Source organism: Trypanosoma conorhini (assembly GCF_003719485.1).
Source record: "Trypanosoma conorhini strain 025E chromosome Unknown Tco_14.4_contig_00276, whole genome shotgun sequence".
NCBI lineage: Eukaryota > Euglenozoa > Kinetoplastea > Trypanosomatida > Trypanosomatidae > Trypanosoma > Trypanosoma conorhini.
The window spans coordinates 1-23,337 of record NW_021704366.1 but is presented as its reverse complement, the minus strand read 5'-3'; the positions used below and the strand labels follow the sequence as shown (position 1 = coordinate 23,337).

The window sequence follows — 23,337 nt, the reverse complement described above, 5'->3', positions numbered from 1 at the left end:
ATTTGGCGGCGTGTTCGACGGTCACTTACGCGACTCCGATAAATTTGTGGAGGTGCGTTTGGTAGCCGACGGCGGCAGCGCGAGCCACTGAAGCCATCCCTGATGCAGCCAATCGAGGCATTTGTATGAATGTGCCGATGACTTACACCTCCGTGCACCAAGCTACCTACCACAGGCACGGGACTGACGTCTGCCCTTCCCACCGCCCTCCCCCTCCCTTTCCACCTCACTTCTTGCTGGGGGCCGGTGTGTCCCCGGGCTGTGTGCCGTTGTTTGCGGCGTCGTGGCGCCCCTCCGGGATGTTTGTTGTTCCCTGCGTCCCTCAGTGGTGGCTGCTGTGGGCGTGATGAGTGCTGATCGTCTTTATCCTAACAAAACGCCTGATTTTCCTGCGTGAAGTACATTGCATCTACCTCTGATAACCTTGTCACCCCCTCGTTTATTCCTTCTTTGCGCTGCTAATTTCTTCATGATTAGCGGTGGTGCGTTTGCCTTTCTTCGGGGCGCACGAGCACCGCGCGTAGCACCGTTGTGGGGCAGCAACACCCATTGCACCAGCGGCGGACTTGCCCTCAGGAGAGTGAACCGGCGCGCACACACACACACGTAGACACGCACGTCTCCGAATTACAGGTCCCTTGGCGGCTGCATCCTTCGATGCCGCTCCACAGGGTACCTATTGGGGGCAGACTTTCCCGGTAAACTCCGACGTGGAAAGTTTTGGTTTCATGCGTCGTGTGTCCCCCGCACTTGCCTTTCCTGCAACAGATGCAGCACATCTTGGACGTGATTTCGGTGTATTATGCCCTTTTTTTTGTTAAATAGGTGTAAAACCGGTCTTTTTTCTTTCTTTATTTGTTGTGCGTGTGCTGTGCCTTGGCTGCGGACCTGTTTAATTATTTTTTCTCTCTTGCAGTGGCCCATCGATGTTGTTTCTCGCCGCGTGTTGTGTCTGCCTTTTGCGGTTCTCGTTGTTGTGTACTCAATTACTTCTGTTTTATTTCTGCTTTGCTTTGCTTTTGGTGTGCGTGTGCAGAGTTTCTTCCCTTGCTTCCGGCATGACTGTGGCTGCTGCCCCCCCCGTACTTGTCGGTCGCGACTATGTTCTGGCGCCGAAGGGGCGCGTGTTCCCGCACCATGGCTTTACGTCGCGGTCCATCGTTCGTAAGCGTTTTGCCGAAAACACGACTCCGTTGGCGCTGAGTGTCGGCCTCGTGCTCCCGACGATGATGGAGATTCACATGCGGCTGGACGAGTGTGTGGTGGAGGGGGCCGACATGCCCCTCTCGAAGGTGTTGAAGATTGTGGGCGAGGCGGGGAAATTGCACTTTCTCACCTTCGCCGACGCAATTGCGCGTGTGGCGGTGCAGACGGGATTTGCATGCGTCTTAATTCGCTCCAACACGGCGTACAGCAACACCGTTGTGTTCCTCTGGGACGTCTACCCCAAGATGCATCAGCACTACGTGGCGGAGGTGGTGCAGTTCCTTCGTCTTCCGCCTTTTTTCTCCAAACTCGTTGGACCTCGTCCGTCTCCGTCGGAGCTGGGCACGTACAACGCACCAATTTCCGCGCTTGCGGCTGCCGAGGACTGCATGAAGCGCAGCACGCTGCAGCTGCTGAGCGATTTGGTCGTGGATGCGGCTGAGTGTTGCATTGGGCGGGTGTGTGCATGGAGCCCCAGCAAGGCCACGAGTGGGTTTTTGGCGCGGTCCGCCATGCGTCTGACGCTGGGTGTGTTTAAAGTCTGTGGAACGGCGGCGGGACGCGCGGCGGCCGGTGCACGTGGCGAGTATTGGGGCGAGATTGCGGGCCTCTCCCTGGCACCCGTGGCGTTTGCGCAGTTTGTTGTCGCCATGCGCACAACTCGCCGACGCCGCGCGAGCGGCACGAGGCCGTCCGAGCGCACGCGCAGCAGCAGCGGCGGTGGGAGGAGTAAAGAGCGTGGGGCGTCGCGAGGGAGCGGGCGTCGGCCCGTGCCGCAGAATCCGGCATAGACGAACCACTTGAAGGATCGCGGCGGCGAACGGGCGCCGCACATTGCGACGTGCGAGATTCGCCAAGCATAAGCTTTCCTTCCCGCCTCGAACCAACAGGCAAAGTCAAATAGAACAGAGAGCGCAACGTCCACGGTCGGGACCAAAAAAAAAAAGGGGGAGGAGGGGGGAGGGAAATAGAGAGAAGGAAAAGAAGAAAGGGGAGTAGAAGCAGCCCGGGTCGCATGTCGTGATGTGCGTATACTGAGGGCATTGATTTGCCGGCGCTAACACCCTACTTTTTTTTATTTATTTCTTTCCTTCTTCTCTATTCGATGTGTTTATTTATTTATTTATTTTTTTTCATCCCTCTTTCTTTTTCGCGTTGTGTATGCGCTTCGCACCCGCGTGATTTGTGTTCTGCGGCTTTTTGCCTCCCACTTCGCCTCCCCTCGTCTTTCTCGCCTCGGCGTGGGCGTTGGCTGCGGCGGGAAGTGGAGGCGCACTGCGGGTGCGTGCGGTTGCACGGGAGGCCCCGCACCGTCGTTGTTGTTTTTTTTCCCCCGCGGTCGGTCGGCCGGCCGGCGCGTGTGCGTGCGAGGGGCCGTGGCCGCCGGCGAGGCGTCAAGTAACCCCCCCAGTTCCACGAATACAAACGAAGAAAGAAAAAGGAAAAATAAAAACAGCATCTGCGGAGAGAAAGCGGGAGCCCCGCGTCGCGGCAGTGGCGGGATGTACACGGATGACTTCCCACAGCGGCGGAACGCCCTGAAAAAGGCGGAACGCCTCAAAAGCAAAGCCGCACGGCGCCAAGAGAAACGCCTGATGCACCCCTTCTGCTTCTCGTGCGAAGAGGTACGGGCTGCCGGGGAGTTTGGCGCGCCACCCCCCTCCTACGCTTCCTCCACGACAGCGTCTTCCTTGGAGTGGCTGGCGGGGGAGGACCGGGGCCTTCTGCGGGACGTGGGCCAAACTGCCGCCGGAGGCGACACACGGCGAGCTGAACCCGGCGGGGCCGGACGTCCGGAGCTGAGCGCGGATCCACAATGCCGCACCGCGCCTCCTACCGGGTGCGAGGTGGCCGGGGCGCCCTCTGCGGAGCCTGGGCGGTGCGGCCACGAGGCAAAAGGGGCCGCCGCGGCAGTAGAAGCGGAGGAGGAAGTGGTCGTGGTTGTGGCAATGCGGGCGGCTGCGGAGGGGCGAGGTGCGTCCGTTGCGGCGCCGGAAAGCAACGACCGTGGCGACCGACAAAAGCCGTCTGCCCTGTCAACGTCATCCTTATCGTCCTTGATGATTCTATCGGAAAATTTGGAAGCTAAAAGTTCCTCTCGGGGAGGCGGTGACGCGGCGGACAGCTCCATCGTTTTGGACACCGGGGACGAGTGCGACAGTGACCTGCTGCCCCCTGACGACGAAGTCTTCTCCATAACGCTTTCCTCCACGGCGACAGACACGCCCCCGCCCTCGCCCCCGACCTCGCCGCATCAGGGGCAGAATAACAACGCATCGCACAGAGCGACGGACGCTGCCGATGGGCTCCGCACGTCGAAGGCCAGCGTTGCCTCACAGTTGACGCCAGCTGCGGGGACTCCTCGCGTGGAAAACGAGGCCGCCGTGTCCGTCGCAGCGGTCGGGGCTTTCGAGGAGGAGCAGCCGCCCACGCCGCCGCATGCTGGTGGGATGGGGGGTGAAGTTGGGAAGACGCCCAGACCGTCGTCATCGCCGTCGCCGTTGCTGTTCCACGGGGGAAAGCAGTGGCACGATGGGCGTGTAGTGTCCCCGGCGGCTCCTGCTGCTGTGGCACCGCCGCTGCCCTCGCTGGGGGCGGAGAGGAGCCAATCCTCGCCGCAACCGCGGTGTTTTGACCGTTACGTGCTTCAGGGGCGGGCGAAGCGGAGGCAGCGGGAGGAGGAGGAGGAGGAGCGTCAGCAGCGGCTCAAGGAGGCGGAGGAAAGGCGGTACACGCCGCAGGTCTCCCTGTACGCAGAGCAGCGCGGCTCACGTTCTTTGGCTGAGTACATTGCGGCCTCCCGGGCGTGGGAACAGCGGCGGACCGACCACGTGAAGTCCGTTGAGGCGCAAATTGAGGCTGCCGAAGAAAGAATGCGGCGGGCCGCGGTGCGGGTGAACGCGACATCGGAGCGCATTGTGAGGGAGATGGAGGAGCGAAGGAAGCGTATCGGGGTGGTGGAAGGGGCCACGCAGCACGCCGCTTTCCGCCAGTCTTTGCTGAGACGACTACAGAAGAAGTACGCCCCAAGCTTTAAGCCGGTCATCACGGCCGTGGCGGGGCGACGAAAGGCGGCTGAAGGCCAAACACGCCAGGAAGGCGGGAGACATTCAGGTCTGGGGGATTTCTATGACCGTTTTAGTCGCTACCGCGACGCAAGCGATAAGAAGCGGGAGCGGCTTCTGCAAAGCGCGACGGCGCAGCAGGCAGCACCTCCGACGCAGCGGCGTACAATGGCGCATATCAAGGAATATGCGCGCTCCATGTGGGAGCAAGACGAAAGGAGGCGGGACAAATTGAGGCGGCAGGTGGAGAGGGAGCGGCAGGAGGAGGAGGAGCAAATACGGGCCATGCGGCCGCAAGTCAATCGGCGCTCCGCAGAGCTTGCGGAGCGTTTCCGCGAGCGCCAACGCACCGCCGCCACAGCGGCGTCAACGTCAACCTCCGTGCCGCCCATGGCAGGCCTCCGTAGGGGCGGCACGCGCCAGCAACCGCGGAGGGCAACAAGCGGCAAAAGAGGAAGTCCGCCACCCAAGCGACCGCCGCCTCCGACAAACCGCAAGTTGGCGTTCTCCACCTCAAACTCCTGCAGTGGCCCTCAGAAGCCGGGGGCAAGTGGCCCCAAAGAGACCGTGACGCCCGCCATCTCACCGGACTTTGAGGAACGTAACGCGCAACTTCTACGCATGCGGAAACAGCGTGCAGAGTCGCTGCGCCACGAGGCGGAAAAGGAAATCGCTGAAACGTGCACCTTTAAGCCACAGGTAGACCCGGTCTCGCGGCGCATGGTGGAGGCGCATTATCGGCATCACCTGCGACCCCACGCTTTTCACCACGAGCCGCCGAGTTGCTTCGGGGAGCACAAATGTCCCTCCTCCTCTGCCGCCGCGCGGACCGGCGCCAGAAACGGCGTTGACGGGGACGTTGCGTGGGCCTCTGGCGTACGCGTGGCAAAGGACGTGGACGACCGCGTCGAGAGCATTTCTTGCCACCCCGACGATGAGGACGGCGATGGGGGGACAAACGACGACGGTGAAGACGACTTGGCGGCGCAGATTGAAAGCCTCGAGTCGATGCTGACGCAATGGAAGCAGCTGGAGGCTGAGTATCGTGTATAGTTTTCGCTTGACGCTTTTTTTTTCTTGTTTCCTCGCTAACACCACCACATACCCGCCACCTTTCTCTTCCATTGCGTGCGTGCAGCAATGGAAGAGTAGGGGACGCACGAATGAAAGTTATGAAACAGCAGTAAAAGCCCAGAGAGGTGGAGGTGGTGGCACGGGTGAGGTGGCTGTACTTTAATATCGTGCGGAAATGCTCAGTATTGGCCGGGCATTGGGTCCCCTTTTTTTTGTTGTTGTTCTTTTTTTATTTTATTTTATTTTTTTTTGTCGTCTGTTTTTTTTTTCTTCTCTCTCTCTCACTGTGTGTGTGTCTGTTTTTCTGTTGTGTAGTCCCCCGTTTTGTTCGTTTGTTTGTTTTTGTTTCAAGTTTTATTTGCTGAAAACGTATACGGTGCAGTCGCCGTGAAGTCTCTTGCTGTCCGACCCTCGGTGTGTGCGTGTGTGTGTGTCAGCGACATGGGCCGGTGTTGTGGCAGTGCGACTGCGGTGGCCGTCTGGCTGCTGCTTTTTTTTGTCGTCACCGTGGCGGCCCCCGCTGCTGCGACGGGCGGCGGCGCAGGGCCGCGGGCGGCGCAGGCCCCGACGGACGCGTGTCAGTGGGGGCTCCGTGGCGCCGGGTTCCACATGCAGTTCGCGGTGGAGTTCCCCCTACACTACGAGGAGGTTGAGATCTCCTTCGAGCTCCCCAGGGCCTTCTTCTTTGACGCGGCGGAGGCGGAGCAGCTCTACACAATCACCGCACCGGGCGGCGTGGAAGTCGCGGGGAACTACACTTCCCTTGACATCAGGTCGAAATTCTTCTTTGACATCGAGGCTCCCGCCTTCCGGGTGGCGTACGAGGCGAACAGCGTGCGCCTCGGCTTCGCGCGGCTGCCGCCAGCGACGAAAGGGGCGGCGGCGGCGGGGCCGAGTCCTGCTGGGAAGGGGTTACTGCTGCTGCCTATTCATGCCCGCTATGAAGCGGTGGACGCGGTGACGCCATTTTCCTTTAGAGCGTTCTTCAATAGAGAGTCTTTTGTGCGGCGCTGCATTCCGGAGGTGGACGTGCGGGACAACAAAACTGCCGCGCGGTGCCACACGCTGCCCGCGTTGACGGGGGAGGAGAACCGCGGCCGCAGTGGCAGTGCAGCTGCCTGGCCGAAGCGCCCGAGCAACTGCCAAGACATTCCTGTTCCTCTTCTTTCCTCGCTGCCTGTGGTGTACGTCGCGTTGCTGGCGCTGCAGTGCACCGGCGCCGCTGTCGTGGTGTTGTCCCTACTGCGGGTTTAGCGCCCCCGCGGCAGGGAGAGGAATACAATAGATAAATTGCCCTTTGGGTGGCGGTAGCTGCAGCCGCCGTTGGGGTGTGGGAAATCGCAAATTGGGAGGAAAAACGCACGCGGAAGAGAAGCAACGACACGGCTTTATTGTAAACGGGTTTGCTTTGTCGATTCGCTTTGTCTCTATAACTTCATTGCTTCCGCTCCGTCTGTTTTTTTTTGTTTGCTTGCTTGCTTGCTTGCTTTTTCCTCCGACTCGCATCGCCGCTGTTCCGGGTGTGGCGTTGGGCTCCGCCCTCCGCTTCTCCCCCGCCTTTGGTCTCAGTGCTTTGCTGGTCCTCGCCCACGCTCCATCAGCCCACAACCCGGGGAGAGGGGGAGAGGAGTCGCACACAAGTGAGCGCACAGGTTCAGAGGCAGGCCGCGCGCAAAATGCCTCTTACTTTTCTGGGCGTGAATAGGCACCCGTCGCCCGAGGCGTTTCCGCCGCCGTCGCTGCTGTACAACAACCTCTCCTTCGTGGAGGAGTGCGGGGCGCTGGTGTACGCCTCAAGGAAGGACTGCATTGTCAGGGACGTGGAGACGCAGAAGACGCATGTGCTGCCAACGGGGGCCTCCGAGCAGGAGATGATTCTCCACTGCACCGCCACGCTCGCACCTGCGGGGCTGCTGCACCCTGAACATTCCCTCCTTCATTCTCATCACCATGAAGTCTTCCACGCAGCTCTGGACGACGCGCTCCCCGCTCGGCCTCGTGCCACATGACGACCCAAATGGCGATGGCTGCTGCGGCGCCATCGTTGCGGCGCCCGCCGGCGTCGCACACGTCCTCGTTGGCACAAACAAAGGGGTTGTGTTTTTTGCCGTGCTGGATGCAACGCCCGACACGCCGTTTCGTGTCGAGTCAGCCCTGAAGGGGCACATGGAGCACGCTGTCACCGCGGTGCAGCTGAACCCGTTTCACGACGCGCCGCTTTTTGCGGTCACCGGCGATTCCGTGGGCCGTGTGTTGTTTTGGAGCCGCGCGAGGCAGGCGTTTGCGTCCGTTGACACCCCGGCGTGCGTGACTGCGCTGCAGATAGTGAGTGGCGGCGACCTCACGGTGGCCGCGAACGGGGCTGGAAAGTTGCAGGTCTTTGACAGCCGCACGGGCGAGTTGCGGGTGGAGATCTGCGCCCACTCGCGCTGGATTAACACGCTGGCGTTCTCTCCGGCGACCAACACCGTCCTCTCAGGGGCGGAAGACGGCTACCTCACGGTGTGGTCGCTGCCAACGAAGCTCGTGGACGGCGTCACACCCGTCGAGCCCGTCGCAACGCACCACGTGCCTCATGTTTTGCCCACGGGCGCCGCCTTCAGGGCGGATGGCGCCCATGTTTTCATCGCGCTCTACGATAGAAACACTATTACAGAGTACACGCTCGTGTGAGGAGCGAAGCGGCCAGACCTGGAAGCGAGAAGAAGACGCAAGATAAAGCGATCTCTGCTGGGAGTGTGTGCGTGGAGCGGGGAGCGGGGAGCAAGCGAGGCGGCGTAGAGTAAACCGCGACGGCACGAATCCGTGGGGTCTGCGTCGTTGCGCCTGAAGTTGTATGTTTTGTGGCCCCAAATGGCGGTTTTCTTGTGCTGGCGTTTTATTGACTCTTCCTTTTTTACCATTACTTGTCGCCATGCGGCACGGAGGTTTACGCTTCTTCTTCTTCTCTCTGCTCTATCTGTGATTGGGGTTTCTTCGTCCTTACGCATCCATCCCCCCCCTTTTTAAAATTATTTTGCGGTGCAGAAAGGAAAAGCGTGCGATTGCGTTATCATGCTGCAGGCCACACCGCCGCCTTCTGCGGCAGCCCTCCTTAACCGTGAGGCGGCGGAGCTGGACGGGAACGTCGTTGCTTATGAGGGCTGTGGCGATGATGACGACAGGGCGACACTTTTGGCCTTTGACGAGGGCAGCGACACGGGGACGTGCTCGACGCACACTGCACTTCTCTCGGACGGCGCGGAAGAGGAGGTGGAGGGGAGAGGCGATGCTCCGTGCGGCGCCGTCTTCGGCGCCGCACACGATGTGGAGGTGGCTCACTGCGGCGGAAGTCAACCACCACAGCCGCTGTCGAGTACTCTCAACAAACCCCCGCCAACGTCGACCCCATTTCAGGAGATTCACCTCGTCCGGAGCGCAGCGCCACTGCACCCGCACCCGCCGGAAGGAGAGGGAGCCGTCGCTGAGGCAGTTGGGTTCCCGCAGCTGTGCGTGTCCTGGGAACTGTGTGCCGGAGCACAGGCCTTGGGCGCGGTTCAGCAGTTTCTCGTTCCTGCCGAAGGGGAGGTGTGGTGGGCCTCCACGGGTGCGCCCCCGCCCCCGGCGAGGCTCACGTGCGTGTACCAAGTTGGGCGCAGCGAGATTCCTGAAGCGCTCGGCGCTTTAAAACTGCCCCAGTCACGCTACTCGGTGTCCCGCATGCACTGTGAGGTGCGGCTGCATTTCCGTCTGACGCCGAATTCAGTCGCTCAGATCCAAAACACCGCCACACCGCACGGCCGCGTCTACAGCTGGAGGTCCTTCGATGTTGTGGATTGCTCTTCAGCCAACGGAACGCTCTACCACGCGGTGAGGCTGTTGCCGTCGCACCGCTACAGCTTTTCGGTCGAAGGCGGGGTGCGCTCGGTGGAGCTCATGCTGGGGGACCATTACCTTTTGCGCGTGCAGCCGCGCGATGCCGCCGCGACGGCGTCGGCGGAGCCTCCAGCCCACCACCGCGACGCCGCAAAGCCGGCTGAGAGGGCCGATGCAGCGGTGCAGTGGACGACGTCCCCGGTACGAGTCACACGGCGCGCGTCGCCTCAGCCGCGGCGACAGGCCAAGAAGCCCGTCACCCCTGCCAAGCGCCAGCGCACCGCACAGCGAAGGAAGCGCGTGGGATTTAAGGACGACGCCGCGCCATTCATTCGCCCTCCTTGCGGCGGCGTGGAAGCCGGGGCGAATGGGGCGTTAACGATTGTGACGACCGGAATACGACTCACCCCGGCAAAGCAGAGCAAACTTCGTGTTTTGGGAATTGTGGCGAACCCTGCCATGACGGAGTTTAGTCGTGCAAAAGTCCTTGTGATTGAGGCCCCGCTGATGCGGAGCGTGAAGCTCTTGACGGCGTTACCGTACGTGCAGCACATCGTGCACAGAGGCTGGCTAGATGCCGTCCTCGCGTTGGCTTCGAAGGCGGCCCCAGCGTCGTCGTCGTCGTCGCCGTCGTCCCCATCGCATTTCTCCGACCCGGCGTTGTTCCCCTACTCAGAGCGACGCACGCGGCGCAGTATCGAAACCGCAAACGGCTTTTCTCTAGAGGAGCTGATGCAGGTCCCTCTTAGCCAGCGTCAGGCCCTTTTTGCTGGCCAGCTCTTCTGGGTACACCCCGAGGCGGAGCCGCAAGACCCGCCCGACAATGACCTCAGCTACGTCATTCTTGCCTCCGGTGGGGCGCTCACGAAGAGTGCGAGCAGCGCCACAGTTGCGGTGATGCCGCGGGTGACTGTGACGAGCTCCATGTGGCGTCAAGCGTCGGCCTGTCCTCAGGAACCGCTCTGCATTTTTGTAGTTCCCAACGATGTCTTTCGTGCGGTGCTGCAGCAGCGTCGGCCGACGAGGTCTACGGTGCGGTGCCCGGTGGGTGTCAGCGTCCTGCCACCAAGCTCGGTGGCTGCCAAGCCCCGGGAAAAGCGTCAGCCCCCGTTTTCACGCGACTCCACAAGGGCGTCAAAGAGCCGCTGCCTATGACCAACCTTGCTTTTTGGGCCGGAGAGCCAGTAACTCTTCTAGAAGCCCTGTTTGTGAAGCCTAGGTTTCGTTATAAACCCTTTGTTCTTGTTTTTTGTTCTGCCATCTTTGCTTTTCTTGCCTTTTTTCTCAATGTGCTATTTTTGCGCCATCTGCCTGAGTCCGCTTTATTTTGCCCTGATATTTTCTTCTTCGCGAGAGCCTTTTTGAAGGGGTAATAGAGGCGGCGCGTGCCGCTCTTGTGCGTGCGTGTGCGAGTGCAGAGCTGCCCCCTACGGCCTTCATCGTCCCACGCCCGCGTCGGGGATTTCGTTTCTCCCCCGGATGCAGTGGAGGGGAGGAACTGTGGCGAGTTGTGTGAGGGGCGTCTTACACCACCGTCAGCGCGCCTGTGCGATGCTGGCAGTGGGTGCTGCTCCTCGGGCCTTCTGCACGGCGACCCCGTTGTTGATGGGGCACTGCGTACCGACAGTAAAGTTCTCTCTTGGGGCTTTGCCACCGAAGTTGCAGCGGGAGTTTTGCTGTGAAGAGAATGCCCAGAACTTGAGACACGTGACGCAGCGTCCACCGGACACCGCTGCAGATCCCACTGAAAAAGTCGTCCATGTCTTGCCCTCGTGGGTGCACGTGGTCGCGTGGCAGTGCGAGGCGTGCGGGTGCCAGTGGTCCGCTCGTCCAGTGGATCGCACGGACCCCCAGGTCTCCTCCTTCTACGCCTGCCCAAAGTGCGTCTCTGGCGCAACGGCGGAGCCGACGGCAACGTCTGACTCGCGACGATCCCGTTTACGGCGGCTTGCTGAGGTGCATCCGCTGCTTGCGGCGCAATGGGACGAAGGCCGCAACGCCGTCCTCCACAACCGCGTCTTTATTGAGTCTGTGGTCGATGTGCCGCTACCGTGCAGCACTGTGGTGTGGTGGGCGTGCCCGCATTGCCGGAGGTCGTGGAGAGAGTCTGTTGATTCCCGTGTGCACCGGTACGAGCAGCAGCAGCAGCAAGAGCGGAAGAAAAACGATGGTGATGGTGGAAGTGCCACGCTTCCGCTGTGCCCCTCATGCGAAAGAAGTGGTGTTTATAGCTCTCCCCGCCCTGAGGCAACTTTGCCGTCCTCTGCCTTTGCAGCGGTATCGTCGCGGTGTGGAGAAAACGGTGTCGTGGGGGTAAAGCGCTTCTTAAAGGACGACGCGGTGCTGCTTGCGGAGGCGCTCTTGCGTCCGCACGAGGACCCGGCGGCACTCTCCCTACACAGCAATAAACCTCTCTTGTGGAGGTGTCGCTGGTGCACGCATGAGTTCACAGCCTCAATTGCAGACCGCTTCCTCCGCTACTATCGCTGCCCGCAGTGCACGGGCGCCGTGGCCACCCCGCTCAATCTTCTTACCATTCAGCGCCCAGACGTAGTCCGCGAGGTGGCGCAAAGTGTGTCGAGGACGAAGCTGTTGCATATGACTATCCACGACAACACCATCGTGACGTTTGTATGCCGGACATGCATGTCTCCTTATCGCATGTCTGTGCGGCTGCGTTGCGTGCTGCAGCCTGGGGTCACGGCGTGCCCGAAGTGCCTTTGGAACCGCTCACAGTTTGCGAAGGAGGTGGCTGTGGCCAATGCAGAGCGCGGCGCGTTAAGTGCGGCTCCGCGTTTGTCAATGAAGAAATTTCGTTTGAAGCGACGTCGTCGGGGCACCTTCGACACCGTGCGGAATGAGCTCCGTCAGCGTGATCCCGACCTGATGAACTAACTTGCCGCTGAGGTTGAACAGCTGCGGGTGACAGGGATGTCATTGGGGCTTGACCCGCTTCTTTGAAACCCCTTCGAGAGCCTCTCCTCTCCTTTTTGGGCTCCAGTGCGGTTGACCCTCGAGAGAGGGAGAAGTACAGAGAGAGTACGTGCGTGTTGTGTGTGTCGATGCTCTTATTTCTCTGGCCATCTCGTGAGCCCAAAAGGAGAGAAAATACAAAAAAACCTTCTGCTTCTCCTTCTTTTCCTTCTTGGCGGCTGTGGGAGGGGGAGGTAAGGGTGTCTGCGCTGCATTCGGGCCTTTGAGCGAAGGGCAAATAGGCATAGAGAAACGAACCCAAAGGCGTGGAAGCGGGGGACGACAATACAGAGCCGAGTGTGAGGTAGGCATTGATTTATTTAGCGGCTACACCTATGAGCCTGCGGGGGCCGTCGCTCAGTGTGCCTAACGCGGAGGGCGTGCCGCGGCTCACGGATGTCGCGCTGGACCTCTGTGGAAGAGCCCTGGCCTCTGTTTGGCCGCTGATCGTTGCGTCCGGACCGGAAAAAGCCGAGACATTTGCCTGCTGGTACTTGCGCCGCGTGGCGTTCATGCAGGAGCGCACAAAGGAAGATTTTGACGAGGCACGAAACGTAGAAGTGCCGGCCGACGCGCGAGAAGGCGGCGAAGCGAACTTTTCCCTCGCGTTTAATGCGCTGTGCCGGGGACCCGTCGAGAAGGAGACCCACGGCTGGCAGCGGGAGCGGTCTTCCTCTGTGCCCACAGTCTTTGGATTCGCAGAACAATCTAGCTCTTCTGCACCCCTGTTGGCAGCTGCACCCGTGACGCCTGTGGAGGGGAGTGCAGGGGGCGACGGTGAGAGGCACCGCGCTTTCGCGTACTTTGAGGAGCTGCTGGACCTTTGCAGAGATGTTGGTGGGCGCGACATCCGGGAGGACTGCCTTCAACGTGTTATTTCCCTCATCACGGGAGACTTTTCTTGCTCCGGTCGTGCGCCGCGGGCCCTCTGGGGCAGCCAAAGCCTCGAGGAGCGGGCTGCGGTGATACTCCCCGCACTCTCAGCCTTGTTTACGCTGAGGGGTGAATTCTCCGCCGAGCACGTGCCACGGAGCCTCACAACTTCTTTTTTGGTTTGGATGCGTGTCAGCTGGAGCTGTGCGTCCTTTGCGTGGAAGACGCACATAGCACGGGCGGTGGGAGAGTGGCTCGCCGACTTTGAGTCTCGGCGGGCGTCGACGGCGTTGTCGGGGGCAACGCTGCCGTTGAGTCAACCCATGCGGCCACCGCAGAAGCCAAAATCCTCGTCGCATAGGCCCTCCGCAAGGAGCTTCCCCCCGGTCTTGGAGGGGAAGCAGAGGCTGAACATTGCCAACATGTGCATTGCGATGCGACGCATTTGTGAGGGCTGCTCACCGAGCGAGAGAGATCTTCTGGAGTTACTCATTCAAAGTGGGTGTGGAGTTCAGTTTTCCGACCAGAATGTGTTGGAGCACGTGATGAGCGACGCGGCAGCGGGAGGCGGGGCGTCCGATGCGCATCTGTCCCACCACTCCATCCTGCTGCGAATTGCGAGCGGTATGCTGCTCTACGCGCTATTTTATCTGACGGTCAACTCCTTGGAGGCGGCCCTTCACTGTGCACGAACCGCCGTCCTTGTCGGACACCAGTGGCGTTCCGACGAGTTTCTCACAATGGCACACTACAGCAGCTTCCTTGTCCGTCTCGCCAGCCAAGACGCTCCCGCGGCCGCGGGAGAGATCGCCATCCTGCTTCAGTTAGCGGATGCCGCAGCGCATAGGGACGATGACGTCGGCGGTGAGGCGAATTACAACGCACCCCGATATCACGCCGGTTGTTTGGGCTACATGGGGGCGGCCCTGCTACTGCTTATTTGCCCAGGAACCCTCGACACTTACCTACGCTCTGTGATTATTGCTGGTATTGTGGCGGGGAGGCCCGCCGCGAGCGAGGCAACAGCTGACGGCCAGGCTGTGTTGGGCGGCACACGCAAGAGTCACGGCAGTCACGCCGAGGCGGAGGCGGCTCGCGGCGGCCACTCCGTCGTGGTGCAGACCATTGCGCAGACGGTGCGATTTGCGCTTTGGCTGTCCGAGATGGAGACTCTTCTCGACCCCTCCTCGACGGTTGTGACGGAGATTATCACCGGCGTTGGACGAGAGACTTTGATGATTATCGCCGGGCACTACGGCGTGCGTGTCGCGCAGAAGGCCATCAACGCCGCCTCGCTCGGCCGCCTGCTACGCCAGCTGGACGAAGAGGTGTCCACGGCCTCCTCTCTCTTCTCGTGTCAACCCGCATCGCTCCTGCTGCGGGAAACGCTGCGGCAAACGGCTCATCGTGCATTGGCCACGCAGGTTGGCGCAGCGGAGCCCTCGCCTGGGGCAGGACCGTTGAACATCTTGCACGACTTCCTCGTGGCGGTGGAAGTGCACTACGGCGAGGACGGCGCAGAGGTTGTGCGGGGAGACTTCTTCTTTACGTCTACCTACCGCTTCCTCTTTGCCGTCTGGCTCCGGAAGCATGGGTACATGAAGTCAGCCTACCAAGAACTCACCCGCCTCGCTGACAGCATGCTATTCCATAGCCGTTGCAGCACGGATGATAGCATGGTAGGTGGAGAAACTGCGTCAGCCGCAGCCGCAGCCGCAGCGGTGCCGCCGCTGACGAAAAAAATGACACACACAACATCAGTGCTTAAGAAGAGTGGTCTGGAGTACTGGCCGCCTGACCATTTGCTGCTTTGGCAACAGGTGCAGTTTGAGCGGGCGCAGCTGGCACGCTACCTTGGTTACTCCGCTACCTTGCCTGCCATTGACGGGGCGCTGCGTCGCGTGAGTGCGGGGAGCCATTTAGTTATGGGCGTACTCTACGCCGACCTTGTTGCCGCCATGATGTGCTTTCAGCGTGGGAATTACGCTGAGGCCCTCCACGTACTCGACAAAGTCTTGAGCGGCGCGAAACGCATCGGGTTGACGTTGGTGCAAGCGCACGCAAATTCGATGCGGGTCTCTGCTCTGCTTACGTGTAGTCGATGGGACGATGCACAGGAAACCTTGAGCGCCATGCGTCCTCTTCCCTCGCTGCTGGAACCGGGCTTCCTCCTCGCTCGGCTGCGTGCGCAGGGAGAGTCGCTGCTGGCGTCCTCGGCAGCAACAGAAGCTGACCTCGTCGCTGTCGTGGAGCACCACGTGCGTCGCATGGAGGCCTGTGGGTGTTTCCGCGAGGAGCCGGAGGAAGAGGATTCCGTCGGCATTACTTTGGCGGAGAAGTTGTGCGTGCACGCCTGCATCGCCCGCTTCGCCGTGACGTCGTCGTCGTCGGAGCAGCAGCAGTCGTGGGAGAATAATTTAGCGGCGCTTTCAAGAACGTTGAGGCAGCGCCAGTTTCAAGAAGGAAAGTGGCAGGTGCTGTGTAACATGCCCATGCGGCATGTCTGCCGAGATATTTTGTCGGGTGCGCTACTGCAGCAGCTGACGCAGACTCCCTGAGACTCGCACTGGGGGAGAGAGAGAATGAAGCAATGGGAAGGAAAACTTAGTTCCCCCCTTTGCTCGGCATGGTCGAAAGGAAAACCGAAATGGGCAACTACCCATCCTGCATTTGTGCAGGCGTGTGCGCGTGCTGTAGTGTGTGTGTGTGTGAGCATGGATGTGGCTGTCGCGGAAGGTCGCGGTGCGCATGGGGAGAGTGGAGAAGTTGGGGGGCAGGCGAGGCACCTTCGCCTTCTTGTTTTTTTTTTCTTTTCCACCCGCTGTGGCAAAGCGCACGAATCACCGCACGCACCCTCGCTGACGTTGCGGAGTTGAACCTGCGGGGGGTTACCGCCGGCCAGCCAGGAGCCTGGCACGGCGCTGCCATCGTCCGTATTGCCCGAGACAAGCCCAAACGCGAAGGCAGCCGCACAACTTCCCACATTCTCGCACGTTCGCGATCTCCGGCGGGAGGCTTTGGCCGCATTGTGCCTTGTGGTTGGTGTGTGCGTGGCGGCGAGGCACCTGTTCTCTCCCTCTCTCTCTTTTCGTATTGTTTTTGTGGGTGGGGGTCGAAGGGGCGTTCATTCGAGCACGCACACTGCGAGGCAGGCGGAAAGGCGTGGCGCGGACGGCATAAAAAAGGCAAGCGAAAGAAAGAGGGAAGGAAAAATCCAATTGGCGGTGCCAGGGAGTACTTCAGCAGCCCGGCATGACGGAGTACGCGGACTGCACGGAGGTGTCGAAGAAGGCGCTGGAGTTCCGGCAGCAGTTTTACCAGCTGCTGGACGACCCGAACAAGCGGCCGGAGATCGTCAACTTGTACGCCCCCGGAACGCCGCTGCTGTGCGAGTGGAACGGCCACTCGCTGCCGGACGCCGCCTCCATCTCGGCGTACCTCAGCGGCCTGCCCAGGACGAGCCACAAGATAGACTGCGTAGACGCCCAGCCACTGCCCGGAAACGAGCAGGCGGATTCATTTCTCATGACGGTGCACGGCATCGTGACGTACGACGATGAGCACAAGCGAGAGTTCTTTCAGCGTCTCGTTATTCGCAAGGTGGATGGGCGCTACTACATCGTCAACGACTACTACCGCTGGCTCAGTGAGAAGGAGTGAGAGTCGCATGCTCGCCGCCCAGAACCGCAGCCTCCTCCCTCTCAGCCAAGCAGGCGGTGCGGGGGGTGGGGCGCCGGGTGTCTGGGGCCCCTGCGGCCGAGTGCCGGCGAATGGGCCTCGCGAGTGTCTGTGTGTGTGTGTGTGCTGTGGGCGATAACCGAAACTAAAAAAAAAGAAATACCCCTAAAAAGCCAAACAAACAAAATCGGTAAACCATAAAGTGGGGGGCACGAACGACAGCACCCACACACACACAGAGAGATAGAGAGGAAGAAGAAAAGTTTGGGCGAGTTTCCTGCGCCCCATCCTCTGCTCTCATTCCCTCTGGGTGCTCTCTCTCTCTCTCTCTCTCTCTGCGTGTGTGTGTGTGTGTGTGTGCCGGTGGTGGGCCGGAGAAAACCCCTGAAAACGGCGTTCCGCCAAGGAAGTAGCACCCCCCAAGAAAGGGAAGCGAAGCCAAAATTGGCAGGGGGAATAAGCGCGGCATTGCACCTAAAGCTGAGCGAGCGAGACAAATAGAGGAGGCGTGCGACTGCAAGCCGGTACAAATCCGGTGTATTACAACAGTGGCCCGGAGAGCAAAGGCGGCACACGCGAGCGTTCGTACATTTGCGTCTGGAACAAGTGAGGGTGCCTATCTCAGTCATTAACGTGCTAGCTCCTTCTGAAAAAATGATGAAAAAAGACGCACAAAAGGTGCTGAAGGGCGCCGCATACACGGAGTCCAGCCCGATTTCAGATGTCTCCCATCAGAAGGCATCCGCCAGCAAGGCGTTCCTTGAGAATCACTACCGTGGAATGTTGCGTGAGGCGCGTAGTGGTGGCAACGCACGGCCGGTCGGACCGCGACAGCGGGAGCCGTGCGCGGAGGATTTTGTGCTTCTTAAACATATTGGCAAAGGCGCCTTTGGCGAGGTGTACGTTTGCCACCGCAAGGGTGATGGGGAGAAGCATCTGTACGCTCTCAAGCGGATGCGGAAGACGGACATGATCCGAAAGAAACAGACGCTTCATGTGCGGTCCGAGAAGGACGTCATGGCGGAGGCGGCTGCGACAAATGAATGGGTGGTGCGTTTACATCTTAGCTTCCAGGACGAATCGTACCTTTACATGGTGATGGAGTACATGCCGGGTGGAGACATGATCTCCTGGCTTTGCCTGAAGCAGAAGTTTGACGTGGAGAGCACGCGGTTCTACATCGCGGAACTCTCCGCCGCCGTGGCCAGCGTGCATGACATGTGTTTTGTTCACCGTGACATAAAACCGGACAACATCCTGTTGGGCGCGGATGGGCATATTAAACTGACAGATTTTGGTCTCTCCAAGCGGTTTGCGAAGGTGGGTGAGGAGCTGCTGGAGCTCGAAGAAAGTGCCCCGTTGGAGAGCATCACACTTGACGAGGTGGCCAGTAGGCCCGACCCCGCGTCACCGGCTGAAAGACACGGCGTGGTGCATTTCCGTGATCGACACATGTTTGAGTCTATTGTGGGTAGTCCTGGCTACATTGCGCCGGAGATATTGCAGCGTCAGCGCTACGGCATAGAGTGTGACTGGTGGTCGGTGGGTGTCATCATGTACGAGATGCTCTACGGCATTCCACCCTTCTTTTCGCCAAACCCGAACTCCACCTGCTACAAGATCACCCACTGGCGGGAGTACCTTCTGTACCCGGATAACTCTGGCGTGCCTGAGGACGCGGTGGATCTGATGAAACAACTCATGTGCGACCCGAAAGACCGTCTGGAATTTAACGAAATTAAGGCGCATGCATTCTTCCGCGGCATCGAGTGGAAACACCTGCGTGAGATGAAAGCGGCCTTTGTGCCGGTGCTCTCCAGTCCGCTTGACACGACGTACTTCCCTGAGATTGACGACGGGGACAAATCACAACGGCCTGAAGAGAGCAACACCGTGAAGGAGGTTGACCCACACGGGGTTATGTTTGCCGACTACAAGTTCAACCCCTCACGGTGAGCACACGCTGCACCGCAGCGTACTTCCACCACGTTTTCTCTCGTTACATGTGCCGCCGACTGTCATGCCTTTCTGCATGCATGTATGTATGTGTGGGTGTGCGTGTGTGTGGATGAAAGATGGAAACCCCAAAGTGGTGGTGAAGCAAAGGAGCGAAAAAAAAAAAGGGTACTGTGTGTGTGTGTGGGGGGGGGGAATGCACTGAATGGTATTGTTGTCTGGTGGTGCTAGTTCCCTTGCAGAAAAGGGACGAAATTGGTGTGACATCTAACGTGCATGACAGAATGTTTCCCCTGCGCCATTCCTCCTTGTTGCCCACGCACATACACGTGCTTCAAAAGCGTTGCTCCTGCTGTAGCTGCGGCGAACGTTTTTTAGCTGTCTTGGGGTTCTGCCTGCGTCCCGATTCAGGCAACATTTTCCCCGCGTTCAGGCCTTTTGGTTTTATTACTGTTTTTTTTTTTTGATTGACTAGACCCTGGCGACAACTCTTTTTGGGCGCTGATGCTGTTTTGTATGCTTGAGCCGTTTGTGTGTGTGTGGGAAGTGGATGGGCGGCGGTAATGGGACGGCGCCCGTGGGAATTTCCGGCTGTTGATGTCGTTTGCCTCTCACCGTGTTACCTCTGCGGTCTGCCTGCGCCGTTGTCGTGGTTGATTTCTCGTATGTCGTGAAGCGTCGTCCCCGGCGTCTGCGGTTTCCGCTGCGGCAGACGGCGGGACGGACGGCGGTGGGGGTGCGGGGGCGAGGCGAAAAACGCCCGCAACTGGGGAACTGAAGTCAGGAAGTTGTTGTTGTTGGGTTTTTTTTTTCTGCGGGCGAGTCATGCGTTACTGGAGGTGGAAGAGGAGGGCTAGGAGCCAACGCGGGGGCGGCAACGAAGGGAGAAGTATGAACAAGACGAGAGTAAGAAGGAACAGAAAAGAAAAAAGGACGAAGAAAGCAAGGAGGAATTGGGCACACACCCAGACATGTGTGCCCGCACGTGTTTCCATGCGGTGGTCGAGAGTAATGGACTGTGCTTTGGGCGCAAGACGGAAGACGAGACACCAAGATGGAGACTAAGGCTGCCGTGTTTGTGTGTGTGTGTGTGTGTGTTTAGTGGCGATGCCTTTTCACTGCTGGGACACCCTTGCGTTTGTTTCATGCACTTCTTCTGTTTCTACACCCATCTATCTCTCTGCACACCCCCGTCTCTGTGGACTTCTTTCTTGTATGCTTTGCATGTAGAGAACGTTCTGTGTTGTAGAGTGCCGCCGGGTTATTGACCCTCACTCATCCACTCATCCACACACACACACACACACACACACTAGCGCAAGACGAATTAAGATGTGTCGGGCCGCCTCGCTTGTTTTTGTTCTGCTCCTTTTTTCTCTGTTGAATTTGCAGCTGCATCCAGTGGCAGGAGTGTCGTATACGCCACATGCAGCGAGCGAGGCCGCGCGTCCAAGTCGTGTGGTGGAGTTGACAGACGCCACATTTGATAGTATCGTGATGGATCCAGAGAAGGATGTCTTTGTGCTGTACTACGTGCCGTGGTCGCGGCACAGCAAGACCGCAATGAAGCTTTGGGACGACCTTTCTATGAGTCAGTCACGGACACGCAACGGCTTGACGTTTGTGGCGGCGAGGATTGACGGTGATAAGTATCCGGATGTGGTTAGCCGCATGCAAGTGAAAGGGTTTCCCACGATGCGGTACCACACGCGGCTTGACAAGGAGGAGCCGCTTGAGTACAACGGCGAGCGATTTCTTAGCCTCCTTGACAGCTTCGTCTTCCAGAACACATGAGGCCAATCTCGCTCGGCCGTTCAAATCGGCACGCGAGTCTAACAGAAGCCAATACAAATCAATACGTGAATAAAGAAATATATGTGTGTGTCTATGTGTATATGTGTGTGATGCTTATCAGATGCCTATAGCTGTGAATATTTATTTACGTATTCATTTGTTTATTTGTTGCGTTATCTCGCTGCTGTAAATATTTTTCTTCAAGCGCTTTTATTTTTATTGTCTTTGTTGTGAATGTCCATGAGTGTGGGTTGATAGTAGTTTGCTTTCCGTTTTTTTTGTTTTGTTGTGTTTGGTTTCACTTTGTGGTTGTTTCGCGTGGCGGTTGGCAGCCGTGCCTCGTGCGTGATGGTGGACTGCGGGCGGAGGAAACGTGGCACACGCGCGGGTGCGGCTGAGCTGCGCCGCAGCTCAAAACGGCTCTTGTCTCCCCCCCCCCCCCCACGGCACGCAATGACGGGCGGAGCGGTGAGTGCGGGGGGCAGTGTGCGCTGCCAAAGGCACACGCACCAACCACCACGGCAACGGCGGCAGCAAGTAGAGGTGAAGGCCGGCAACGAGGGGCAGAAATGGACAGGGCCAATGTGAAGTTATTGTTTGTGCGCACGCATGCGGCTTGGTTTTGTTATTCATTTTTATTCCTAAAGTGGGCGGGCCGGTTGTTGTTGTGGCCTTTTTCCTGCATTTCCTCCTTCTCTTTCTCCTCCCCTTCTTTTTTTTCCTTCTCCCTGCCGATGTGGCTCTGGGTTTGGCCTGGTGCAGGGGGAAGGAGTTTGCGCGCACGCTCACGCGAGGGGGGAGACGCCGCCACGGCACGGGGACACGGAAGGGAACGGCGCGAGCGGGGGCTTCACGGCAGCCAGAAAAAGAGTTGCGTCAATGAGGCGGACAGGGGGCGTTGTGCGGCTGCTGCTTTTGGCGTTTGTGGCGGCCGCGATGGCGGGTCTCTTCACGCCGCACGCCATGGCCCAGGAGATAAAAATGGAAAAGTCTATGGAGCTCGACGCGAAAACATTCCACGGCGTCGTGGACGACCCATCGAAGCACGTCTTTGTTCTTTTCTACGCCCCATGGTGCGGCCACTGCCACCGCCTTATGCCCAAGTGGGAGGAATTGGCGGGCGAAATGAAGGAAATGAAGGAAGTTGTCGTTGCCCACATTGACGCCTCCTTGCACCGCGAGATCGGAGGAGAGTACGGCGTGCGTGGCTTCCCCACTCTGCGGCTCTTTCCAAAGGGAAACAAGGAGGGCTTACCGTACCAGGGGCCGCGCGACGTCTCCGCGTTGAGGAGTTTCCTCAAGAGCGCCATGTAGCAGGCCTGAGGTGCGGCGCACTACAATGAAGCAGAGAGGTAAGAGGAGGAAACAAAGAAGGAGGAGGAGGGGGTGTGGCCAAGAGGCAGTGGGAAGAAAAGAAGAAAAGAAGGAGGGGCCTGAGGGGTGTGGGCGTCAGATGCTTTTGACTATTTGGCTATTCATTCTCGGAGGGTACGTTTTCGTTTGTGTCTGCATGGCGCCTGGTTCTGCATCTAATGCGTACGCCACGTGGCGGCCCAGGACGGCCTCTCGCAGCGCTGTCCATCTGACTTGCTCTTGCTTTTTTTTTTCTTCTTGCTGGATTTTGCGCGTGTCGGGTTTATAGTTGGGATTGCGATTGCTTGCTGCGAAACAGCTAGGCTAGCAACGCGAAAGAGAGTGGGGGAGACTTCTCTCTCCCATTTTTTTTCTACACACACACACACACACGCACTGTAAGAAGGTATAAATATACAGAGCGGCCTTGCACAATTTCCGAGGGAAGGACCAGTGAGTCCCCCTGCCGCAATGCGCATAATTCCGCACCAATCGGAGGATGCGTCCTCTTGTCTCGTGGTGGTTCCGGTGCAACTGGGCCATGGACGCACGTTAACGGCCTGTGCCCTTAAAGGCGGTGACGATTTGGATGTCTACCATGAGGACGGCCACCCACGCCAAAGCGGGTTGCCGTACCGCAGCACCGTCTGCTGTGATGAACATGTACGAGCACGTGTACAGAGTCAGGAGTTTAGGAATGCGGAACGCCTTGCTCAGGAGCGTTTTGCCATTGGGCACGATATACCTTTCTGTGTGCGGCGCTCGCTGCCTTTCCGAAATCAGCTCAGTCGCAAAGACAGCATGGCATATGTCCAAGACAGAGACGCTGTGAATGGCTACCCAGGTGCGTTGCCCATGCCATCCATCCCAACCCCAGGGAAGGAGTCGGGGATCTCTGGGGGTAGAAGTCGCTCCAACCTCATCTCGCTTCCACCTCTTAATAAGGTCTACTCAGAGCACAAAAGCGTAACGCCGGTGCGTGCATCAATTAACAGAAAACGCTCATTTGACCGTTTGCCGGCAATACTTCGTGTAGAGGAGAATGCTTAGTACTCTCCCAACCCCGTGGGGCGGATGTAAAAGGCGGCAGGAAGCGGATTCACGGCGCCGAAATTTCACGGTGCGTGCTGTGACCGTATGTGTGCGTGTGTCTGTCTCTCTCTCTGTGTCCTCAGATTTCTTCCGTTTCTTTGCTGTATATTGAATAAAAAAGAGAAAACGATGCTATTTGCATTTTTGTAGGATGAAGGAAAACAACAGCAACAACAAAAGGAAAGTTCCTTTGGGTTACTTATAAGGCGTTGGACACGCGCTGTTTTTTTTCTCTCCTTCTGTGTGTATATTTCTTTTTTTGAATTCCCTCCATGCGTATTGCCGCGTTATTTATTTATTTATGTTTACTGTGGGTTGCTGTTGTTCTTCTTCTTTTTTTTTTCACCCACTGGGCATTTCTCGGCGCACGTGCAGTTGCCGTGTTGTTTTTCCGAGTGGTTCGCGGGGGCGCAAGAGT

The 23,337-nt window shown here is 58.8% G+C and overlaps 13 protein-coding genes across 13 annotated transcripts, besides 20 other annotated features; all 13 read left to right on the top strand.

Moving 5' to 3' along the window:
* Window positions 1–190: 190 nt before the first annotated feature.
* Window positions 191–228: a sequence feature (G-rich).
* A 758-nt stretch (window positions 229–986) lies between these two features.
* Window positions 987–1,020: a sequence feature (A-rich).
* A 38-nt stretch (window positions 1,021–1,058) lies between these two features.
* On the top strand, window positions 1,059–1,997 carry Tco025E_05008 (uncharacterized protein; the record flags this gene model as incomplete). The annotated part of the gene is made up of 1 exon (XM_029371912.1): window positions 1,059–1,997. The coding sequence occupies one exon, from the start codon at window positions 1,059–1,061 to the stop codon at window positions 1,995–1,997; it is 939 nt and encodes a 312-aa protein (XP_029227961.1).
* A 279-nt stretch (window positions 1,998–2,276) lies between these two features.
* Window positions 2,277–2,339: a sequence feature (A-rich).
* Window positions 2,340–2,708: 369 nt separating this feature from the next.
* On the top strand, window positions 2,709–5,324 carry Tco025E_05007 (uncharacterized protein; the record flags this gene model as incomplete). Its single annotated transcript, XM_029371911.1, has 1 exon — window positions 2,709–5,324. One exon carries the CDS (start codon window positions 2,709–2,711, stop codon window positions 5,322–5,324), a length of 2,616 nt encoding a protein of 871 aa, XP_029227960.1.
* A 227-nt stretch (window positions 5,325–5,551) lies between these two features.
* Window positions 5,552–5,617: a sequence feature (A-rich).
* A 142-nt stretch (window positions 5,618–5,759) lies between these two features.
* Window positions 5,760–5,779: a microsatellite.
* Window positions 5,780–5,786: 7 nt separating this feature from the next.
* Window positions 5,787–6,599, top strand: Tco025E_05006 (uncharacterized protein; the record flags this gene model as incomplete). The annotated part of the gene is made up of 1 exon (XM_029371910.1): window positions 5,787–6,599. The coding sequence occupies one exon, from the start codon at window positions 5,787–5,789 to the stop codon at window positions 6,597–6,599; it is 813 nt and encodes a 270-aa protein (XP_029227959.1).
* Window positions 6,600–6,796: 197 nt separating this feature from the next.
* Window positions 6,797–6,808: a microsatellite.
* Window positions 6,809–6,834: a microsatellite.
* Window positions 6,835–7,021: 187 nt separating this feature from the next.
* Tco025E_05005 (uncharacterized protein) lies at window positions 7,022–7,354 on the top strand (the record flags this gene model as incomplete). Its single annotated transcript, XM_029371909.1, has 1 exon — window positions 7,022–7,354. The coding sequence occupies one exon, from the start codon at window positions 7,022–7,024 to the stop codon at window positions 7,352–7,354; it is 333 nt and encodes a 110-aa protein (XP_029227958.1).
* A 157-nt stretch (window positions 7,355–7,511) lies between these two features.
* On the top strand, window positions 7,512–8,018 carry Tco025E_05004 (uncharacterized protein; the record flags this gene model as incomplete). The annotated part of the gene is made up of 1 exon (XM_029371908.1): window positions 7,512–8,018. The coding sequence occupies one exon, from the start codon at window positions 7,512–7,514 to the stop codon at window positions 8,016–8,018; it is 507 nt and encodes a 168-aa protein (XP_029227957.1).
* A 56-nt stretch (window positions 8,019–8,074) lies between these two features.
* Window positions 8,075–8,110: a microsatellite.
* Window positions 8,111–8,399: 289 nt separating this feature from the next.
* Tco025E_05003 (uncharacterized protein) lies at window positions 8,400–10,355 on the top strand (the record flags this gene model as incomplete). Its single annotated transcript, XM_029371907.1, has 1 exon — window positions 8,400–10,355. One exon carries the CDS (start codon window positions 8,400–8,402, stop codon window positions 10,353–10,355), a length of 1,956 nt encoding a protein of 651 aa, XP_029227956.1.
* A 324-nt stretch (window positions 10,356–10,679) lies between these two features.
* Tco025E_05002 (uncharacterized protein) lies at window positions 10,680–12,095 on the top strand (the record flags this gene model as incomplete). The annotated part of the gene is made up of 1 exon (XM_029371906.1): window positions 10,680–12,095. One exon carries the CDS (start codon window positions 10,680–10,682, stop codon window positions 12,093–12,095), a length of 1,416 nt encoding a protein of 471 aa, XP_029227955.1.
* Window positions 12,096–12,508: 413 nt separating this feature from the next.
* On the top strand, window positions 12,509–15,604 carry Tco025E_05001 (uncharacterized protein; the record flags this gene model as incomplete). Its single annotated transcript, XM_029371905.1, has 1 exon — window positions 12,509–15,604. The coding sequence occupies one exon, from the start codon at window positions 12,509–12,511 to the stop codon at window positions 15,602–15,604; it is 3,096 nt and encodes a 1,031-aa protein (XP_029227954.1).
* A 122-nt stretch (window positions 15,605–15,726) lies between these two features.
* Window positions 15,727–15,757: a microsatellite.
* Window positions 15,758–16,298: 541 nt separating this feature from the next.
* Window positions 16,299–16,706, top strand: Tco025E_05000 (nuclear transport factor 2 protein(NFT2); the record flags this gene model as incomplete). Its single annotated transcript, XM_029371904.1, has 1 exon — window positions 16,299–16,706. The coding sequence occupies one exon, from the start codon at window positions 16,299–16,301 to the stop codon at window positions 16,704–16,706; it is 408 nt and encodes a 135-aa protein (XP_029227953.1).
* A 123-nt stretch (window positions 16,707–16,829) lies between these two features.
* Window positions 16,830–16,855: a microsatellite.
* Window positions 16,856–17,013: 158 nt separating this feature from the next.
* Window positions 17,014–17,061: a sequence feature (GA-rich).
* Window positions 17,061–17,084: a microsatellite.
* A 297-nt stretch (window positions 17,085–17,381) lies between these two features.
* On the top strand, window positions 17,382–18,680 carry Tco025E_04999 (putative protein kinase; the record flags this gene model as incomplete). The annotated part of the gene is made up of 1 exon (XM_029371903.1): window positions 17,382–18,680. The coding sequence occupies one exon, from the start codon at window positions 17,382–17,384 to the stop codon at window positions 18,678–18,680; it is 1,299 nt and encodes a 432-aa protein (XP_029227952.1).
* Window positions 18,681–18,761: 81 nt separating this feature from the next.
* Window positions 18,762–18,791: a microsatellite.
* A 961-nt stretch (window positions 18,792–19,752) lies between these two features.
* Window positions 19,753–19,778: a microsatellite.
* A 190-nt stretch (window positions 19,779–19,968) lies between these two features.
* Window positions 19,969–19,993: a microsatellite.
* A 19-nt stretch (window positions 19,994–20,012) lies between these two features.
* Window positions 20,013–20,474, top strand: Tco025E_04998 (protein disulfide-isomerase; the record flags this gene model as incomplete). The annotated part of the gene is made up of 1 exon (XM_029371902.1): window positions 20,013–20,474. One exon carries the CDS (start codon window positions 20,013–20,015, stop codon window positions 20,472–20,474), a length of 462 nt encoding a protein of 153 aa, XP_029227951.1.
* Window positions 20,475–20,612: 138 nt separating this feature from the next.
* Window positions 20,613–20,644: a microsatellite.
* Window positions 20,645–20,749: 105 nt separating this feature from the next.
* Window positions 20,750–20,787: a sequence feature (A-rich).
* A 375-nt stretch (window positions 20,788–21,162) lies between these two features.
* Window positions 21,163–21,202: a sequence feature (GA-rich).
* Window positions 21,203–21,353: 151 nt separating this feature from the next.
* Tco025E_04997 (protein disulfide isomerase) lies at window positions 21,354–21,788 on the top strand (the record flags this gene model as incomplete). The annotated part of the gene is made up of 1 exon (XM_029371901.1): window positions 21,354–21,788. One exon carries the CDS (start codon window positions 21,354–21,356, stop codon window positions 21,786–21,788), a length of 435 nt encoding a protein of 144 aa, XP_029227950.1.
* A 414-nt stretch (window positions 21,789–22,202) lies between these two features.
* Window positions 22,203–22,224: a microsatellite.
* A 74-nt stretch (window positions 22,225–22,298) lies between these two features.
* On the top strand, window positions 22,299–22,877 carry Tco025E_04996 (uncharacterized protein; the record flags this gene model as incomplete). Its single annotated transcript, XM_029371900.1, has 1 exon — window positions 22,299–22,877. The coding sequence occupies one exon, from the start codon at window positions 22,299–22,301 to the stop codon at window positions 22,875–22,877; it is 579 nt and encodes a 192-aa protein (XP_029227949.1).
* A 74-nt stretch (window positions 22,878–22,951) lies between these two features.
* Window positions 22,952–22,997: a microsatellite.
* Window positions 22,998–23,337: the final 340 nt, after the last annotated feature.